Source organism: Ictidomys tridecemlineatus, chromosome 7 (assembly GCF_052094955.1).
Source record: "Ictidomys tridecemlineatus isolate mIctTri1 chromosome 7, mIctTri1.hap1, whole genome shotgun sequence".
Taxonomy (NCBI): Eukaryota; Metazoa; Chordata; class Mammalia; order Rodentia; family Sciuridae; genus Ictidomys; species Ictidomys tridecemlineatus.
The window spans coordinates 37,422,530-37,438,595 of NC_135483.1; the positions used below are offsets into that span (position 1 = coordinate 37,422,530).

At 44.1% G+C, this 16,066-nt stretch overlaps 1 protein-coding gene across 2 annotated transcripts in view; it reads right to left on the reverse strand.

Annotated features, from left to right (window-relative positions):
- Matn2 (matrilin 2) overlaps nucleotides 1-16,066 on the reverse strand; it is a 141,161-nt gene that overhangs the window by 88,986 nt on the left and 36,109 nt on the right. For both annotated transcript variants that reach the window (XM_005316315.4, XM_005316314.5), the window contains exon 3: nucleotides 4,682-5,251. In XM_005316315.4, the coding sequence (XP_005316372.2) occupies nucleotides 4,682-5,251 (570 nt within the window). The remainder of the gene's footprint in view (nucleotides 1-4,681; nucleotides 5,252-16,066) is intronic.

The window sequence follows — 16,066 nt, forward strand, 5'->3', positions numbered from 1 at the left end:
CCATTAGCCCCTTTTCTCAGAAGATCTTCCAGGTTTACATTCGGTCAAGGTTTCATGTTTGGAGGGGAAAATAACTAACTAATCAGTCATCTAAGTCATTGGCAGGATTGGCTTTTGGTTAGGAAACATGAAGAGAAGTGTTTTTTAACAACTGTATCCATGACCAAGAGTGTTCACTATGGTGGGGTTGACGTGGGGTCTTGAAAAGAACAATTACTGGGTATATGAAACAGACATCCGTCAGTCTGGTCTCCTCACTTCAGAATGGGGCCTCAAGGGGGTACAATAAGTAGACTTTGCCCAGGCCAGTCTGTGAAGGGTGTGTCTTCAGAACACTATTATGACCTTAAATTATGCCTGCTCTGGCTGGGACAGGGCTATTAGGGTAGGAATGGCCTCCTTCAATTCTAAAATGCCAGGCCACACTGATAAAGCTGGCACTGAGAGATTAATTAAAAGTAGCCCTGCCCAGGTTATAGTGAGCCAAAGGACAGATATGCAAAGGAGAGACACACATTTTTCAGCCCTGAAAAATGCATGTTCTCTCTCACTGGGAGGCAAAAGTGGTGGATGTGTGGCTTTTGGTCATCTTGTAAACAGGACCTCAATTCATAGGACAGTTGGCCTCCAAGCCTATCTGGCAGTCTCGGGCATTGCCTGAGAATGGGACCTCAGGATTTTCCTTGGCTAGTGTGGGAGGTCACTGCTTCACCAGTACAAAGCTGCTGCTGTGCCCAAGTCCATGGCCACATAGCCACCATGAGCTGAAACCATGCCTCTTGCCCAAGAGACTGTGGCTGTAGAGCCTAATCAATTCTTAGCTGCAGGATAAAGGCTCCTGCCCTGATCCCATCTAGACACTGCCTGTCTCTGTCTGCAGATCCAGCACCACTTTCTGCTCTGCCTATAGTAGGTGTCATTAGCCTTTTCCCCACTAAAATCCTGTCCTTCCTAGGTAGGTGCACAGTGGCCTCTACTCCCCTGCCTGGCACTTTATGGACACTTTTCAAACTGTGGGTCATGACTCCTTATTGGGTAGTAAAATCTGAGAGAACTGAGACTAGCATTTACATTTCTTTTTAAAATAAAATTGAGCCAGACATGGTACATGCCTGTAATCCCAGTGGTTCAGGAGGGTGAGGCAGGAGGATTGCAGGTTCAAAGCCAGCCTCTGCAACTTAGCAAGGCCCTAAGCAACTTGGCAAGACCCTTTCTCAAAAAATAAAAAGAGGTGGGGATGTGGCTCAGGGGTTAAGTGCCCCTTGGTTTTAAAATAAAATAAAATAGAAATGAAATTGAAAATATCATCATTCTTTGCCTGGATTATTTCATTCACCCTCCCCATCAACTCTGGCCAACCAGCTCCTGCTCCTCCTTCAAGTCTGTGTAGCACATAACGGTTAGGATGTAGTTCCTGACCAGAGTGCCTGGGCACCCGTTTCAACTCTTTCACTTAGAGCTACGTGACCCTAGGCAAGTTATTTAACCTCTCTGGGTTTAAATTCCCTTTTCTATGAAATGGAAATTTTAAAAGCACCTATTTCACAGGCTAGTCATGTTAATAAAAAGATTAATAAGATTAATAAGATGCTAATAGCTCAAAAAAGCACATACACATGTTAATAGCAATAGATAGACTTTCAAAACCTCAGAGATGCCATCTATAATTGAAAGATGCTCTTTGATATTGTCTGATAACTGGAGGGCAGATCAAAACTGTGTAGCCTATGGATGCTCAATGTATTGACTATAATAATACACAAGACGTGTGCACTGAGCAGGGCTCTAACATCTGTCCACACATCTACTGTGTGTGTAAAACTCCCATTCTAAAGATGGAGCAATGGAAGCTCAAAGGGGGACCATGAAGAATCTTCTCAGCATTCTAGAGCTGGAGTCTCCTCACTTCCAGCCTTTTGCCTGTGGGTGAATGCCAATCACAAAGCAGGTTTACCAGGCAAGGTAGGGCATGGGGGGTGGGCGGTGCTGTTGGAAAATGGTCCCAATAAGTAAAAGAGTGAAATGAGCAAGAGGTTTGCAATCAGAGCCTTACTACCATCTCCTGGCTGTTTGCTGTTGGCTGATTTGTCTGACAAGCTCACCAAATTGTATGAAGACAGCAGGGGCAAGGGGCCACCTGGCTCCAGAGTTTCCAGGAGGCTTAAAAGCAAAAACCTAAGGGATAGTGCTTCATACATGTTAGGTACTGCAAGCTTGATAAAGAGGCTCCAGGGCCTCTTCAATACCTTCAAAACAGTGGCTGAGGCTGTTGGGCTGAGCCTGGTGGGACCAGAGTACAGCTATGGGTGGGGGTTGTGGCTCAGTGGTACAGCACTTGCCTAGCATGTGTGAGGCACTGGGTTTGATCTCTGGCACCATATAAAAATAAACAAATAAAATAAAGGTATTGTGTCCATCTATAACTTAAAAAATTAAAAATAATTAAGGAAAAAAAAGGAGTACAGCTATATCTCCTGCAAGATGGATGGGGGGTGGGGGATTCATTGTTCTCCAACCACACAAATGAAGGGACAATACCAATGTTTTCTTAGAGCTTCCAGATTGCAAAAAAATGATGACAGAGGAGGAAAATCCAAACTGCCCTTTAATTTTGCTGCTGAACCTTACAGCCCACAGAGAAGGATCTTCCATGGACAAGTTCACTTTCAACAAGTTCACAGGGTCAGCTGCGTTGTAGCTCTTCCACCTTATCAGATTATCTTTCCATTTGCTGATTAATCCAGAGTGCTTACGAAAGAAGTCTTCCATTAAAATTTTCCAATACATACAGATAAACTGTCAAAAGTGTTACAGAACCAATTTCTTTTTAAAAATATTTCCAGGAAAGGGGGAGCATAAATTCTGCAGAAGTCATTTAAAGTCATAAACCTTAAAAATGTTTGCAGTGTGTTCTACTGATTGAAGTTTTCCAGTTGACTTAGGCCACGACACACCACAATAACTCGGCCTCTCGGTGGCGCCAGGGAAATGGCACTTCTGAACATTTTCCAAGTGACCTTGCAAAGAAAAAGGTTATTTTTTTCCTCCATGGCATTGATTTTTATTTTAAGTAAATCTTTTGATTCTGGAGTCAAGAAAAAAGGGGGTCTCAGGTTTTTGAGATTCATTCTTAGCAAGAGGATTAAAAAAAAAAACAAAAAAACTTGTTCATCCTTTTCTTTCTCCCTGAGGCCTATATCATACGGGTCTAGGGTTTGTCATATTCTTTTTTTTTTTTTTTTTTCTTTTTGGTATGAAGATTGAACTCAAGAACCATTAACCACTGAGCCACATCCCCAGCCCTTTTTTATATTTTACTTAGAGACAGGGTCTCTCGGAGTTGCTTAGGGCCTTGCAAAATTGCTGAGGCTGGCTTTGAACTAATGATCCTCCTGACTCAGCCTCCCCAGCCACTGGGATTACAGGCATATGCCAGCACATCAAGCTATGTTTGTCACATTTTGAGAACTGGTCCTCAGAGCCCTTACAGGAGCAGGTCCCCCTCCGAGGGAGTTAGTGAGGAGTCACCTTCTTAAGCTCATTCTCACTTTTTTTTTTATACCATGGACCGAACTCAGGGGCACTCAACTACTGATCCCCATCCCCATCCCTACTTTGTGTATTTTATTTACAGACAGGGTCTCACTGAGTTACTTAACACCTCACTTTTGCTGAGGCTGGCTTTGAACTCAAGATCCTCTTGCCTTAGCCTCCGGAGCCACTGGAATTACAGGCATGCGCCACGGTGCCTGGCTTAAGCTCATTCTCCACTCATATGTCAGAAATGCTAGTCCTTTCAAAACAGATATTTCCTTTTATTTCTTCATCAAAGAAGCATGGTGGCTGGAAGGGACAGGGGCAGCTGGGGTGGACGAGGCAGGACGGAACACTGTTTGCCAGGTGAGACACACGTTTCCAGTTGTCAGGGACAGGAGTAGAGCCTGGATGAAAAAGGGACTCCCAGAAGAGAAGGCAGCTGTAGAGGCAGGAAACTGAGGCGAGAGCAAGTTGACCTGCTGGGGTTGGAGGTCACTGGGAGGAATGTGGGAAGGAGGAGAGAAGCCATGTGGAAAAGAAGATTAGAAAGCAAGGGAGGGAAGGAAAATGTCTTAACATAGAAGAATGCAGATCCAGGACCTGGGGAGGTATCTTCCTGCAGAAGGAGTAGTGGGTGAGGAGCCACCCGCCACCCTTACAGGTGGGAAGGTGCCACACACATCCTGCCCACACTCCCAGGCACGAAGTCTTTTTGTCAATTAAGAAAACATCCACTGCTAGTTCCACTGTGGGACAAAAATACCTTGGTACTCTACACCATCCAAGAGAACCAGATTATGGTTTCTGCCTTCCATTCCCATCCCCGCCCCAATGCATGGATTCTAATTTACAGAGCACCAGGACAGCCCAAGTGCTGGAGAAAAACTTTGTTTTAACCCCTGGCCTAGGTTAGGCCCTGCCCCATCGTCTCCTGAATTCTTCTTCCATTCCACTGTCACAACTGCACTTAATTATTTGTGTCATTAATTATATGCTTCCCATCTGTCTCCCTTGGCCAAAGTGTAAGCCCCAAAAGAACACTGTGTCTCTCCTGGCCTTTGCTGTAGCACAGGATGAACCCTTGAAGATGAGTGAATGAGTCCTAACAGTTCCCCTCGAAGAGTCGAAGAAAGGTTGGACTCACCGCACAACTTGTTCTGGAACACCGAGGTCAGCGACTCGATTTGGCTGAAGTTGGCCACCAGGAAGACATGGTCCTCATGGGGCTCACTCCCAATGGCCTTCAGTGTGTTGAAGTCCACTTGGCCCACACCAATGGCAAAGATCAAGATGCCTGTGTCCCGCGCCTTTGCAGCCACCTCGGCCACAGAGTCCTGGGGCCTTCCATCTGTCACAATCATTATGACTCGAGGCACATTCTCTCTCAGGGGCCGGGCCCCCTCTGCTTCTGAGAATGCAATGTTCAGGGCATACTGGATGGCCAGCCCTGTCATGGTGCCTGTGGACAGATGCCTCATCCTCTTGACAGCTCGTTCCACCTCAGATTTCCTCTTGAAGGTCTTGAGGGAGAACTCGTTCTTGACCGTGCTGCCATATTGGAGCAGACCCACCCGGGTGACATCTGGACCAATGTCCAAGAACTGCAAGATATCCACGATGAACTCCTTGACCTTGGCATAGTCGTGGGTGTTGACGCTGCGGGAGCTGTCAATGATGAAGACCAGGTCTGCCCGCTTATTGTCACAGGAGCTCTCTGGGGGAAAGAGGAGCGGTCAAACACTTTAGAAGAGAGTTAAGGATGTAGTAAAGATTGGCTATTGCTGGAAATCCTGGAATTGATGATCAACTTTCAAACCTCCAGAATTCATCAGTCTCCTCCCTACTTGGGAAGATACACACACACACACACACACACACATACATGACTGTATGATGGTAATCCTTGGCTATAAACATATACTTTTTTTTTTTTTTACAAAATAAGTAAATTGTATTAGTTTCTAGAAAATTGCCAATGTATTTTTTAGGTGGGAAGGAAGACATCTGATCAGGATCACATTTATTTCATTATTTTCTGCATGGCATAGAAGCTTAGCAGGACACTTCAGAGAATAGAAAAGAAGCTTAAGACAGGGTCCACTGTCAAACAGCTAACAGTCTACCAGGAAGACTTAACTAATGGAACAATGAAAGAGTAAGTAGTATGAAACCATGGTCCTGACAGAAGATATTAAGAGAATAGGGATATTAGTGAGCTGGGAGATGAGATGTGAGCTGTGTTGTGGAGCAGTGTTTGGACTGCAGAGAAGGAACACATGTAAAGAGATGTGTTGGAAGCCCAAGTTGGAATGAACGTGGTGGATAACAGAGTAAGTGATGAGACTGGGTGGTAGAGGGAATACTAGGAGTTGCAGGCAGGAACTGAGGCTAGTTATAAAGACTTTTGGGGGGGGACAGGGGGTACCAGGGATTGAACCCAGCAGCCCTTAACTAGTGAGTTACATCCCTATCCCTTTTTAATATTTTATTTTGAGACAGGGTAACACTGAGTTGTTTAGGGCCTTGCTAAGTTGCTGAAGCTGGCATTGAACTTGCACTCCCCCTGCCTCAGCCTCCTGAGCTGCGGGGATTACAGCTGCGGGGATTATGTGTCATTGTGCTGAAACAGTCATAAAGACCTTTGAATTCAGAAATCTGTAGGTGATGCCACAGGTGATGGGTCACCTCGGCATCATGTACTTCGCGTGTGTCTCCTGTAGGGAGCGCACATGACGAAAGTCAACTGAGTCAGGGGCTGGGGGATGCAGCTCAGTGGCAGAGCATGTGCTTACCATGTGAGGCCCTGGGTTGGTTCCAAACAAACAGAATCATTTAAGTGTGGCAGTGTTTCGCAAGGTGAATGATCCACACTATTGTTGCACGGATCTGGTTGAAAAAGGGACTCAGACCTCAATCTGGATGGCAGTAGTGGAAACAGAGAAGGGACTCAATCCAGCAACATGCCAAAAAGGGCACAATTAAATTGAAAAGAGGCAAATATGAAGTTTCTCCCTTACCATGACTACCATTCTATGCCTTGAGCTCCTAAGCAAGGTTTGAGTCTGTAGATGAAATTCAACGCTTCCATGTTTCTGGGACAAGAATGACACTGGATAGAATGAGGTCTCCTGCCTCAGTGAATGGAGCTGGGCGTTCCTGTTGGATTTTCTCAGATGTCATGAGCTACGGCTTACCCTGGTTTGAGTGTCTCCACCAAAGATTTATGTGTTGTAGCTTAATCCCAATTGCAAGGTATTACGAGGGTGGTAACTTAATCCAACTCTGAATTTGGAAATGGGGCATTGTGGGGTGATAGTCCTTAGGGTAAAGCCCCTAATAATGGTGACTTGGGGCTTGGGTTGTAGAGCATTTGCCTAGCATGCACGAGGCACTGGGTTTGATCCTCAGCACCACATAAATATAAAATAAAGATATTGTGTCTACCTAAAGCTAAAAAATAAATATTAAAAAAAAAATAGGGGCTGGGGTTGTGGCTCACCAGTAGAGTGCTTGCCTAGCACATGTGAGGCCCTGGGTTTGATCCTCAGCACCACATAAAAATAAAAAAAATAAATGTATAAAACATAAATAAATAAATAAATAAATTTTCCTTAAAAAAATAAAAAATAATGGTGACTTGATAAGAAGAGGGAGAGAGACCAGAAGACACACAACCACACGTATGCTCCCTGTTTCTTGCTACGTGATACCCTGTACTGCCTCAGGATTCTGCCAACAAGAAGGTCATTACTAGATGCAGCTCCTTGACCTTGGCACAGAACAATGAGCCAAAATATAGCTCCTTCATTTATAAAGTTATTCAGCCACAGGCATTTTCTTATAGAAACAGAAAACAGAGCAACATCACCTTCACCTGGGGCTAGTCCTCACCGCCACTTTGTCTACTCCCTTCTCGGACTTTGCAGCTAAATGGGGATTTAAAGGGAATTAAAAAAAGGATCTCAAATGCTTGCCCTAAATCTCATTCACCACAGCTGCAAGGAACAGACAGAAAGCCAAAAATGAAACAGTGGAGCCAGTCATAAAAAGGAGAAGCGGGAAAGGCCCATGAAGTCATCCTGTCCAGGCCAGCTTGCCAGGCTGTGACTCGTCCCTGAGTGTCTGCACACACACCTCAGTCACTGCAACCTCACAATCCTAACCACTTTAAAAGAGGAGGCGCCCCCAAACACCAGTAGCTTGGCAGGAAATCAACCTCCGCCACATCCACAAATCCACCAGGGGCGGGAGGAATCTAAGGTGAGTTTCTCAAAAACAGAGGCCCCTTGCCTTTGAGGCTCCAGAAATAAAATCAACATAAAATCTGACATTCGTAGGATGTTTTAACATCTTTTTCCCTCCAGATCACTGACAGTCACAATGGCCTCGTTTCATTTTCAGAACAATCTGTTGAGAAAAGAGCTGGTCATACCATGTCCATCAGTTAGATGAAAAAAAAATGGATGCCCTGAGAGTTTGAACATCTTTCATAATTCAGAAGAAAAAAAAATAGAGAGAGAGATGTCACTAAAACCCTTGGGGTAGTTGTGAGAACTCAGGAAATGATGTGAGTGAAGAGCCAATGTGTGGTAGCTGCATATGCAGGCTCTCCTTCCCCAACACCTGGTACTAAAATCCTTCAATACCCGGCATTAAAAAATGAGTAAGAGAAAAGAATAAAATCTTTCAATCCAGTGTGGCTTGGTAGGTAAGAATGTGGCCCCTTAGCCCTGCACACTAGCAGAGCCAGATAAATGATTTAGATCCAAGCTCCTCTGTTTCCTAGGCAGGAGATCTTAGGCAAGTTGTCTTACGCTCTACTTTCACTGAGTCCCACTGCAAAGGTGGGTGTGAGCAATAAATAAGCCAACACACATAAAGCCTTTCAGACAAGTTCTGACACCTATGAAATACTCAATAAAAATGACCTAGTAGTGTATTCTTGTTGAGTCTCTCGCAGTCTTAGGAGTTGTTATTCTCTCCATTTTACAGAGGAAGAGACTGAAGGTCAAAGATGTTAAGGAAATGCTCGAGGCTATTTGCATAGAAGTGGCAGAAGTTGGACTGCTACTGAGATCTTGGGACTCCGCTGCTATTTCACTTAGGATTTTGGAATCTTTTCCAAATGAAATTATTTTACTCTCATCATAGAGAGTCTCATCCCTTTCTACTCCAGACATGCTCTGACCTTCCTGGGCAGATGAAACCAAGTATTTTTACTATGCTATCACACAGCCATTTAGCCAGAGCAGGGGAGGCTGATTGGTGACAAGGCTGCAGTCCCAAGAGGAAGATACAGTTCTGAGGTTGCATAGTGTTGTCCTGCTGGGATAGAAATGTTGCTTAAAATTGTCTTAGAGGGCTAGGGTTGTAGCTCAGTGGTAGAGCACTTGCTAGCACAGCACATGTGAGGCACTGGGTTCAATCCTCAGCACGACATAAAAATAAATGTATAAGATAAAGGTATTGTGTCCATATACAATTAATTTTTTTTAATTATCTTAGAACTGGAGGGATCCAAATAAAGTCCAACTCATTTACTGAGGCTCAGGTGAGTTGTGCTTGGTCCATTACCCCTTCTTTGGAAGGCAAGAGACATCCTTTGCCCAGTGCCTGGACTTAAAGAGTTAAGCTGACTGAATGATATTTTTTTATGTGCCTATAAACCATCTTCCAACTGCTGTTAGAAGTTGTGTCATGAAGGCCCAAAAGGAAGATTATCATGTGTTTTCCCAGGCCAAGGAGACAGAGATGTCCTTCATCAGAACCAATGGTTAGTATGAGAGGAACACACAGAGATTAGAACAGTCCATTTGGGGGCAAACATCTTTCTACAGTTCCTTGTGCAGAATCTGCAAGACTCTTCACAGAAAATATTTTAGAGTGCTCCCAAACATATGGAATTCTCATATCATAATGCTAACTATATTGAGAATTGTCCAGGGGCGCCTGCCATGAGATGCTGGAAAAGGCACTTATCTAAGTCCCAGATCTGACTATAATAAGCCATGAGGACTTGCAGAGGTACCTCTTTGAGCCTCAGTAAAGTGAATAAGTTAGACTATTTGGACCCTTCCAGCTCTAAAATTTTATCAGTCTATGATTTCATGAACCAAAAGTTTAAAAATGGTTATGCTCATAAAATGGTAAAGATTTGAGTCCCAAAATCTCTGATCACATTAGCAGGACCACACTTAGAACTTTTTGACTTCACGATTGTCATTGCTTCCTTGAACTGACTGCTCTGACTCCATCCCTTCTACCTAAAGCCTTTTCCACCACCCGGAATTCCATTTAATTCTAGAAACATTGAAGACTTAACTGTCTTCCAACCACATGACTAAAAAGATAAATGACTAGTTTCTGCCTCTGGGAAATTCACAATGAGATAGTGAGGTCAAGAATTCTCAGAACTTCTTTTTTTTTTCCAAAGGTCTCTCTCTTTCTTTCAGAGTGTGTTCTTGGATCAACAGCATCTACTTCACACTATAATTTGTATTAGAAGTGCAAATTTTCAGTTGCCATCCAAGACCTACTGAATCAGAAGTTCAGGAGGTGTGGCCCACTGATTTTAGCTTTTAAAAAGTCCTCCAGGGACTTGAGATGCATACTCCAGTTTGAGAAGCACTGAATCAGCCCTTCCAGGGACAAGTTGACCTGTGGCTCTGAGCCCTCCAGGGACCTAAAGTTTTCTTGATGAAAACTCGGTCACTTGGGCTGCCAGGACTTGATGGTCTCAACCCAGAACCATCTGGGAAAAACTTGCACTGAAACCTCCAACAACATTTTGAACCTTTGTGATATTTTTTTGTAACCGTCCAGACATTGTGGAAACTGCCCATTTGTTTTGATGGGAACTAATCCAGTTTAGCACATAATTCCATGTGGGTTTTCCAGGCTTCCCTTCCAATCAATTGTGATGCTTGGTGGAATATTGATACCATGACTAAAATTTGTAATAAAAATCCCAGTTTGGGGAGAACTTCCTGCTTCTAAGATCTCCACAAGAAAAGAGTTCTCAGGGGGCTGAACCTCTGTTAACCTTCTTCCTTTCAAAGGAGCCTTTAATTAGTATCCTCCTTTTAGGCAAGGTCAATACTGGGTCCTTGTTCCTCAGCAAGTGAAAATCATTGGGCCATATTATCCCAGTAGTAAGTTCAGACATGAAGGCTGGGCAGGTGTGGCTTCTTAAGAGGGACTATCCTGGGTCCTGGAAATGCCCAGCCCTTCCCCTTCTTCCTGGGACCTGTGGATATGTCATCCATGGCTCCAAGCCCAGGGCCAATGCTAGACCATGGGCACCATCGTGAAAATTAGAAATGTACATTTCCAGGATTTCAGGGTGGACTCAGTCTGTGGGGCTCAGGCCTCAGCTGGGTTTCAGTTCTCATCTCCTTGGGCAGGTGCTATGTGTAGCACCAAGTACATAGTCATAGCTGTAGCCCTGCTCTTACCTAGCCTTGGGGAGTTGGGATTACAGGCATGCACCACTGCACCTGGCAGATTTTATTTAGACTTTCCATTTCCAGAATCCTCAAGATACAGCAGGACTGCATTGGTTCTCTGGGGTCAATTCTTTCCTTGCCTGAAATCAGGGCCTGAGAGAGGGAGCCCAAACTTGCCTCCTTCCCACCAAGTGCTTTTCCCTTGCTAAATGCCTATTTGTGTTTCTTTCTTTTTTTTTTTTTTTAACTTAAAATGATGAAAACAGATGCTTGCCTCACTGAATACCAGCAGGCTGGTAGCTGTTCACATCCTCATGCACCTCACAACAGCTTATTCAAAGTCCAGTAGGTGCAGGTTCCTATAGGAGATTGAAGGATGGGACAGAGGTGATGGAAAGACAGAGGTTACCAATCTTTGAGGGATTGTGGGGAATTGGAGGAATATGGTCTGGACAATAGGCAGTGCCCAGGGAAATGGACCTCAGAAAATATGATGCTTCATATCAGTTCCCAGCGAGTTTCTACCAGCAGATGGTTTGTGGGTGCTCACCAAGAGAACCGTGAAAAATTTAATGATACAAGTGAAAAAACCAACAGCGTCTGAAACAGTGGTACAGTGAGTGAATTAGGAAACTAGAGTGGGGTTTCCAGGCAGCATTAATGGCCTTCTTGAAGGTGGTGGTCAGGAATTCAAGTGAGACATGTTGTGTTTTGTTGCAGAGACAATTAGCTACCCATTTAGGACTGGATGGGTGGGTGAAGGAACAGCAGGCAAAAAGTTGGATTTAACCATGTTAAATGATTAAGTGACTACAGTGGTTTCCCATAGTATCATAGATGGGGAGGGGCTGGGGTTGTGGCTCAGTGGTAGAGTGCTTGCCTAGCATGTGTGAGGTACTGGGTTCAATCCTCAGCACCACAAAAATAAATAAATTAATTAAAGGATGTGTCTATCTATCACTTAAAAAATATATTTTTTAAAAAAGCTGGAGAAGTAGGGATTAGAGGAAACAATGGGGCAAAGGGAGATGGAAAGATAGCAGGATGAATGGATCTAAAGTCCAGATAAGGTCATAGAATTATGGGAGTTGATAGAAGAGGTGGGCTGGAAAAATAGGAGGTTCAAATTGAGATCAGGAAGAGATTGCAGTTACTGTGATCACAAGGTCAAGATAAGAGAAATAAATAGCTGAGATCAGGTGGGGAGTACAAATATTGGAGAAAAGAATATCAAAGATATTGCAGGATGATTCATATGGATATTGAGATCACCAGCAAGGAGGACAAGAGTCAGCTGCAGAAGTGGTGGTGAGCCAAGAGCTGCAAATGTTCTTGTAACTAGGAATAACCACAGGGATTTTTTAATTACTTAAGATTGACCAGATACCCTGTGTAACTTGATTAAAAACATGATTAAAATTTCATAAAGGAACAGAGAAAAAACTACCTCATTAGAGTTTCAAAGGGAGAGAAAAGTTAAAGCTGCTTTATGATAAAAGAGAGCGCATTACAAATCAGCAGGAGTTTAAGAAGCTGGGGGTGGGGGGACATGCAAAAATCGTTATTCATAGATGGAACAGAGAAGGAAAATCCAGGGACATCTATAGTTTGGATCTCAGCAAGGCACACGACTGCCTGGTGAGACAGAAATACAGATTCCATATCCAAAGCACAATCGAGCCTGTCACTCAACAAACACTTAAGGAGCACCTACTGTGTATCAGGCTGTGGGGATACAGTGAAGGAAAAGACTCAACTGTGTCAGGCAGTCACACAGACAATATCAGGACACAATGAAGCAGGCCGACTAGATAGATCAGCACAGTGTTGAGGAGGGCCACCCATGAGCTATGTTAAGCATGCTGTCTCAGCCTTGAGCCAAGGGGGCGTTGGTCTGGCATTGCACGCTGTGGGCTGCACGATGCAGGTGACCTCCACCTTCGCTGGGCAAAGAAGGCTGCTTTCCCATGGCTCTGCACCTGGGCATTACCTACTGGGGCTACACCAGCCCACCCCCTGGGTAAAGAAAATTCTATTGAAAATTTTTTGTTAATTTTCCTATAAATAAAGGGATTCCGGGTGCCGCTGTCTCTAAATCTCTTGCCTTCCAGCATGATAGCAGGACCCTTAAGGTGGCAGAGCCATCTCACCCTGCTTTGTGAAAAAATTACTTCTGTGTCCGTGTGGTCTTTTTGCCACCAGCCCACACCAAAAGCAAAAGGATCCTGATTCCACCTCCTGAACTGGCTGTAGGAGATTCAGTGTGCTGTTGTTGGTAAATTTAAATATTTCAAGCCAATCTGGAAAGAGGTCTCCAGGGAAAGGTGGAGAGAGGAGAAAAGAGAGTGAAAAAAGAGAGAGAGAGAGGAAGAGAGAATGGCTAGTGCATGGTACAGGTACTTGGGTGATAGGACAAGCTTAGTGAGGCCCCTTTTGGTTGTTGACTTTTGCCCCTAGCAAACAGTATTACTCAATTCTGGCCTCTCCCACTCAGCCTGGGCTCTGCCAGAGGATCCTTTCAACACCACACACCAAATACCTACAATCTATCAGAGTTGGCACATTCTTGTGGTTATACATGATGTGGAGTTTCACTGGTCATATATTCATATAGGAAAGTTATGTCCCATTCATTCTACTGTCTTTCCCATTCCTGTCCCTCTCCCTTCCCTTCATTCCCCTTTGTCTAATCCAATGAACTTCTAGTCTTCCCTCCCCGCCACCCCCTTATTGTGTGTTAGTATCCACATAGCAGAGAAAACATTCAGCCTTTGGTTTTTGGAGACTGGCTTATTTCACTTAGTATGATAGTCTCCAGTTCCTTACATTTACCAGCAAAAGCCATCATTTCATTCTTATTTATATTGTGCCAACCTTGTTTTAGAACCTGATACTCTACCGGGTTCGATCCTCAGCACCACATACAAACAAAGATGTTGTGTCTACCGAAAACTAAAAAATAAATGTTAAAAATTCTCTCTCTCTGTCTCTCTCTCTCTCTCTCTCTCTCTCTCTTTAAAAAAAAAGAAATGATTTAGAATCTGATACTCTACAGCGAAGGTTAAAGTACTCAATTTTATCCATTTCTAAGAAACCAAATACAGGTAAATTAGCTAATCAGACATCTGAGATACTATCTAAGTGCTAACTTACTCCTTCAATGTGATATCAGAAGGGCAGGCAGATAATACTGGCCATGTCAACAGTCAGCACACGAGCTTCCAGAAAAAGCCATATTTATGACAGAGGGCTGCTAGGTGGGCACAGGGTCAGAGCAAGAGAAACAAACATTGTTCTCCTTGGACTGTGAAAGTGGTATGGATCCTCCATTATAAGAATCTAAATAAGGGAAATTTGTACCTTATGAGCATTTGACTTGCATGCATTGAACTGTGTGGGCTTGTCAAAGATAGATGGAGAGACAGTCTGAGAGCAAAGACCACCATGTAACACAGCACTGTGACCCTACCCACCATTGTGCTATGAGCATGTATCCACAGATGCCTGGGATATGGACTCTGCTGCCATCCCCCACATCCCACCCCACCATGTGGTTCTGTCGCCATGTACCTTCAGACTGTAACTAGCTGTCAGAGCTTATAAACGATTTAAAGGAGATTTCAGAGGTAATTTGGACCATCTTTGATTTTTTTGATCCCTGGTACCACCTGAGGTGCAATTCCTCTGTATTTAGGACACTTGATTAGGGTGCCATGGACTTTGGCCAGGCCTGGAAAGCTCATAATCAATTCTTCCCTCTCCAATTCCCTCATTAGTCAGTCACCAGCTGCTGCGTTACATCACACCAGACACTGTACAATGAGTTGATGAGCTGTGGCTTGCTTTGAATCAGCTCATGCTGTGTTCACATCTTCCAAAAGAACCACTGGGGAATATCCTGAAAACTTGGTTATATTATATTAGGGAGACACCCTGAACTACTCAATGGGTCTAGGACATATTTTGGACTTATTAGCAAATCCATTTCCTACTCAGTAACACTTTCCAAACATTTTTCCAAATTCTAGAATAGGCACTTGTGTTTCCCTCTACAAATAATGCTGGGAGGAATTGTTAATAGACCGAATAATAGAATCAGAACCAGAAGGCATTTCTGAGGGCTGGAATAATGAGTCAAAACTAACAAGATGAAATCTAATTGGTGTAAATGGCAGGCATTGCAAGCAGGGCTCAAAAATCAACTGTATGAACCTCAGGAAGGGAGACATCTGGATTGGCAGCTAGACACAAGGTAAAATCAGAAGCCAGGATGGCCAGTCCAAGCCTGAACGTAGCTCCTCACACTCCTAGTCCCAGCACTGGCAGAACACTTCAACCAATACAGGCTTTAGAATCAAAGTTTATCCACAGGAGTCCCACCACCCACAGACTGAAGGAGCCATGGAAAGAAACCAGTGACATCCAGATAACATTTTCCATCATGTCATTAGACCCTTCCCAATCTCAGTGCCCCAACCATCTCATCAATGGCCCTCCTGGCCCAGGAGAAAAAGACTCTCTTGACAAAACAGGCCTTAGTCTTCCTACCTTCATATTAGAACTTCCCTGTCAATGACTATTTTGTTGAGTATCATTAGACTGGATCTGTGTAGCTGTAAGTTCCCAGGACAAATAAGACTCAGGAAACTGTTTCATCAAAGCCACTATCAGCAAGGTCTCTGATGTTCAGGGGAGGATGAACTCAGGAACTCATTAGCCTCCTTGACTAATCCACCCTCAACTGCCCTCTACCTCCTACCCCACAATGTCCAACTGCCTACCTGTGGCTCCCTCTACTCCATCCTCTCTGCTCAGGATGCCCTCAGCTGCCTCGTTAGTTTAAGACTTTAAGACTGTGTTGACCTGTCTTGAAGATCTTTCCCAATGAACTTCCACTGACTTAAATGACCCTCCTCTGAGCCCTCTGTACCTGCTGCCTTCCTCTGCTGAGCATCTCACCCAGTGTCTCAGCATGGAGTTACCTAGCTACATGCCATGTCTTCTACAAATCCCTAGTACCCAGCACAGTACCAAGTACCTAGAGATCCTAATCTGGGTCTTTGCTTATTCCCTTTGGTGTGTAC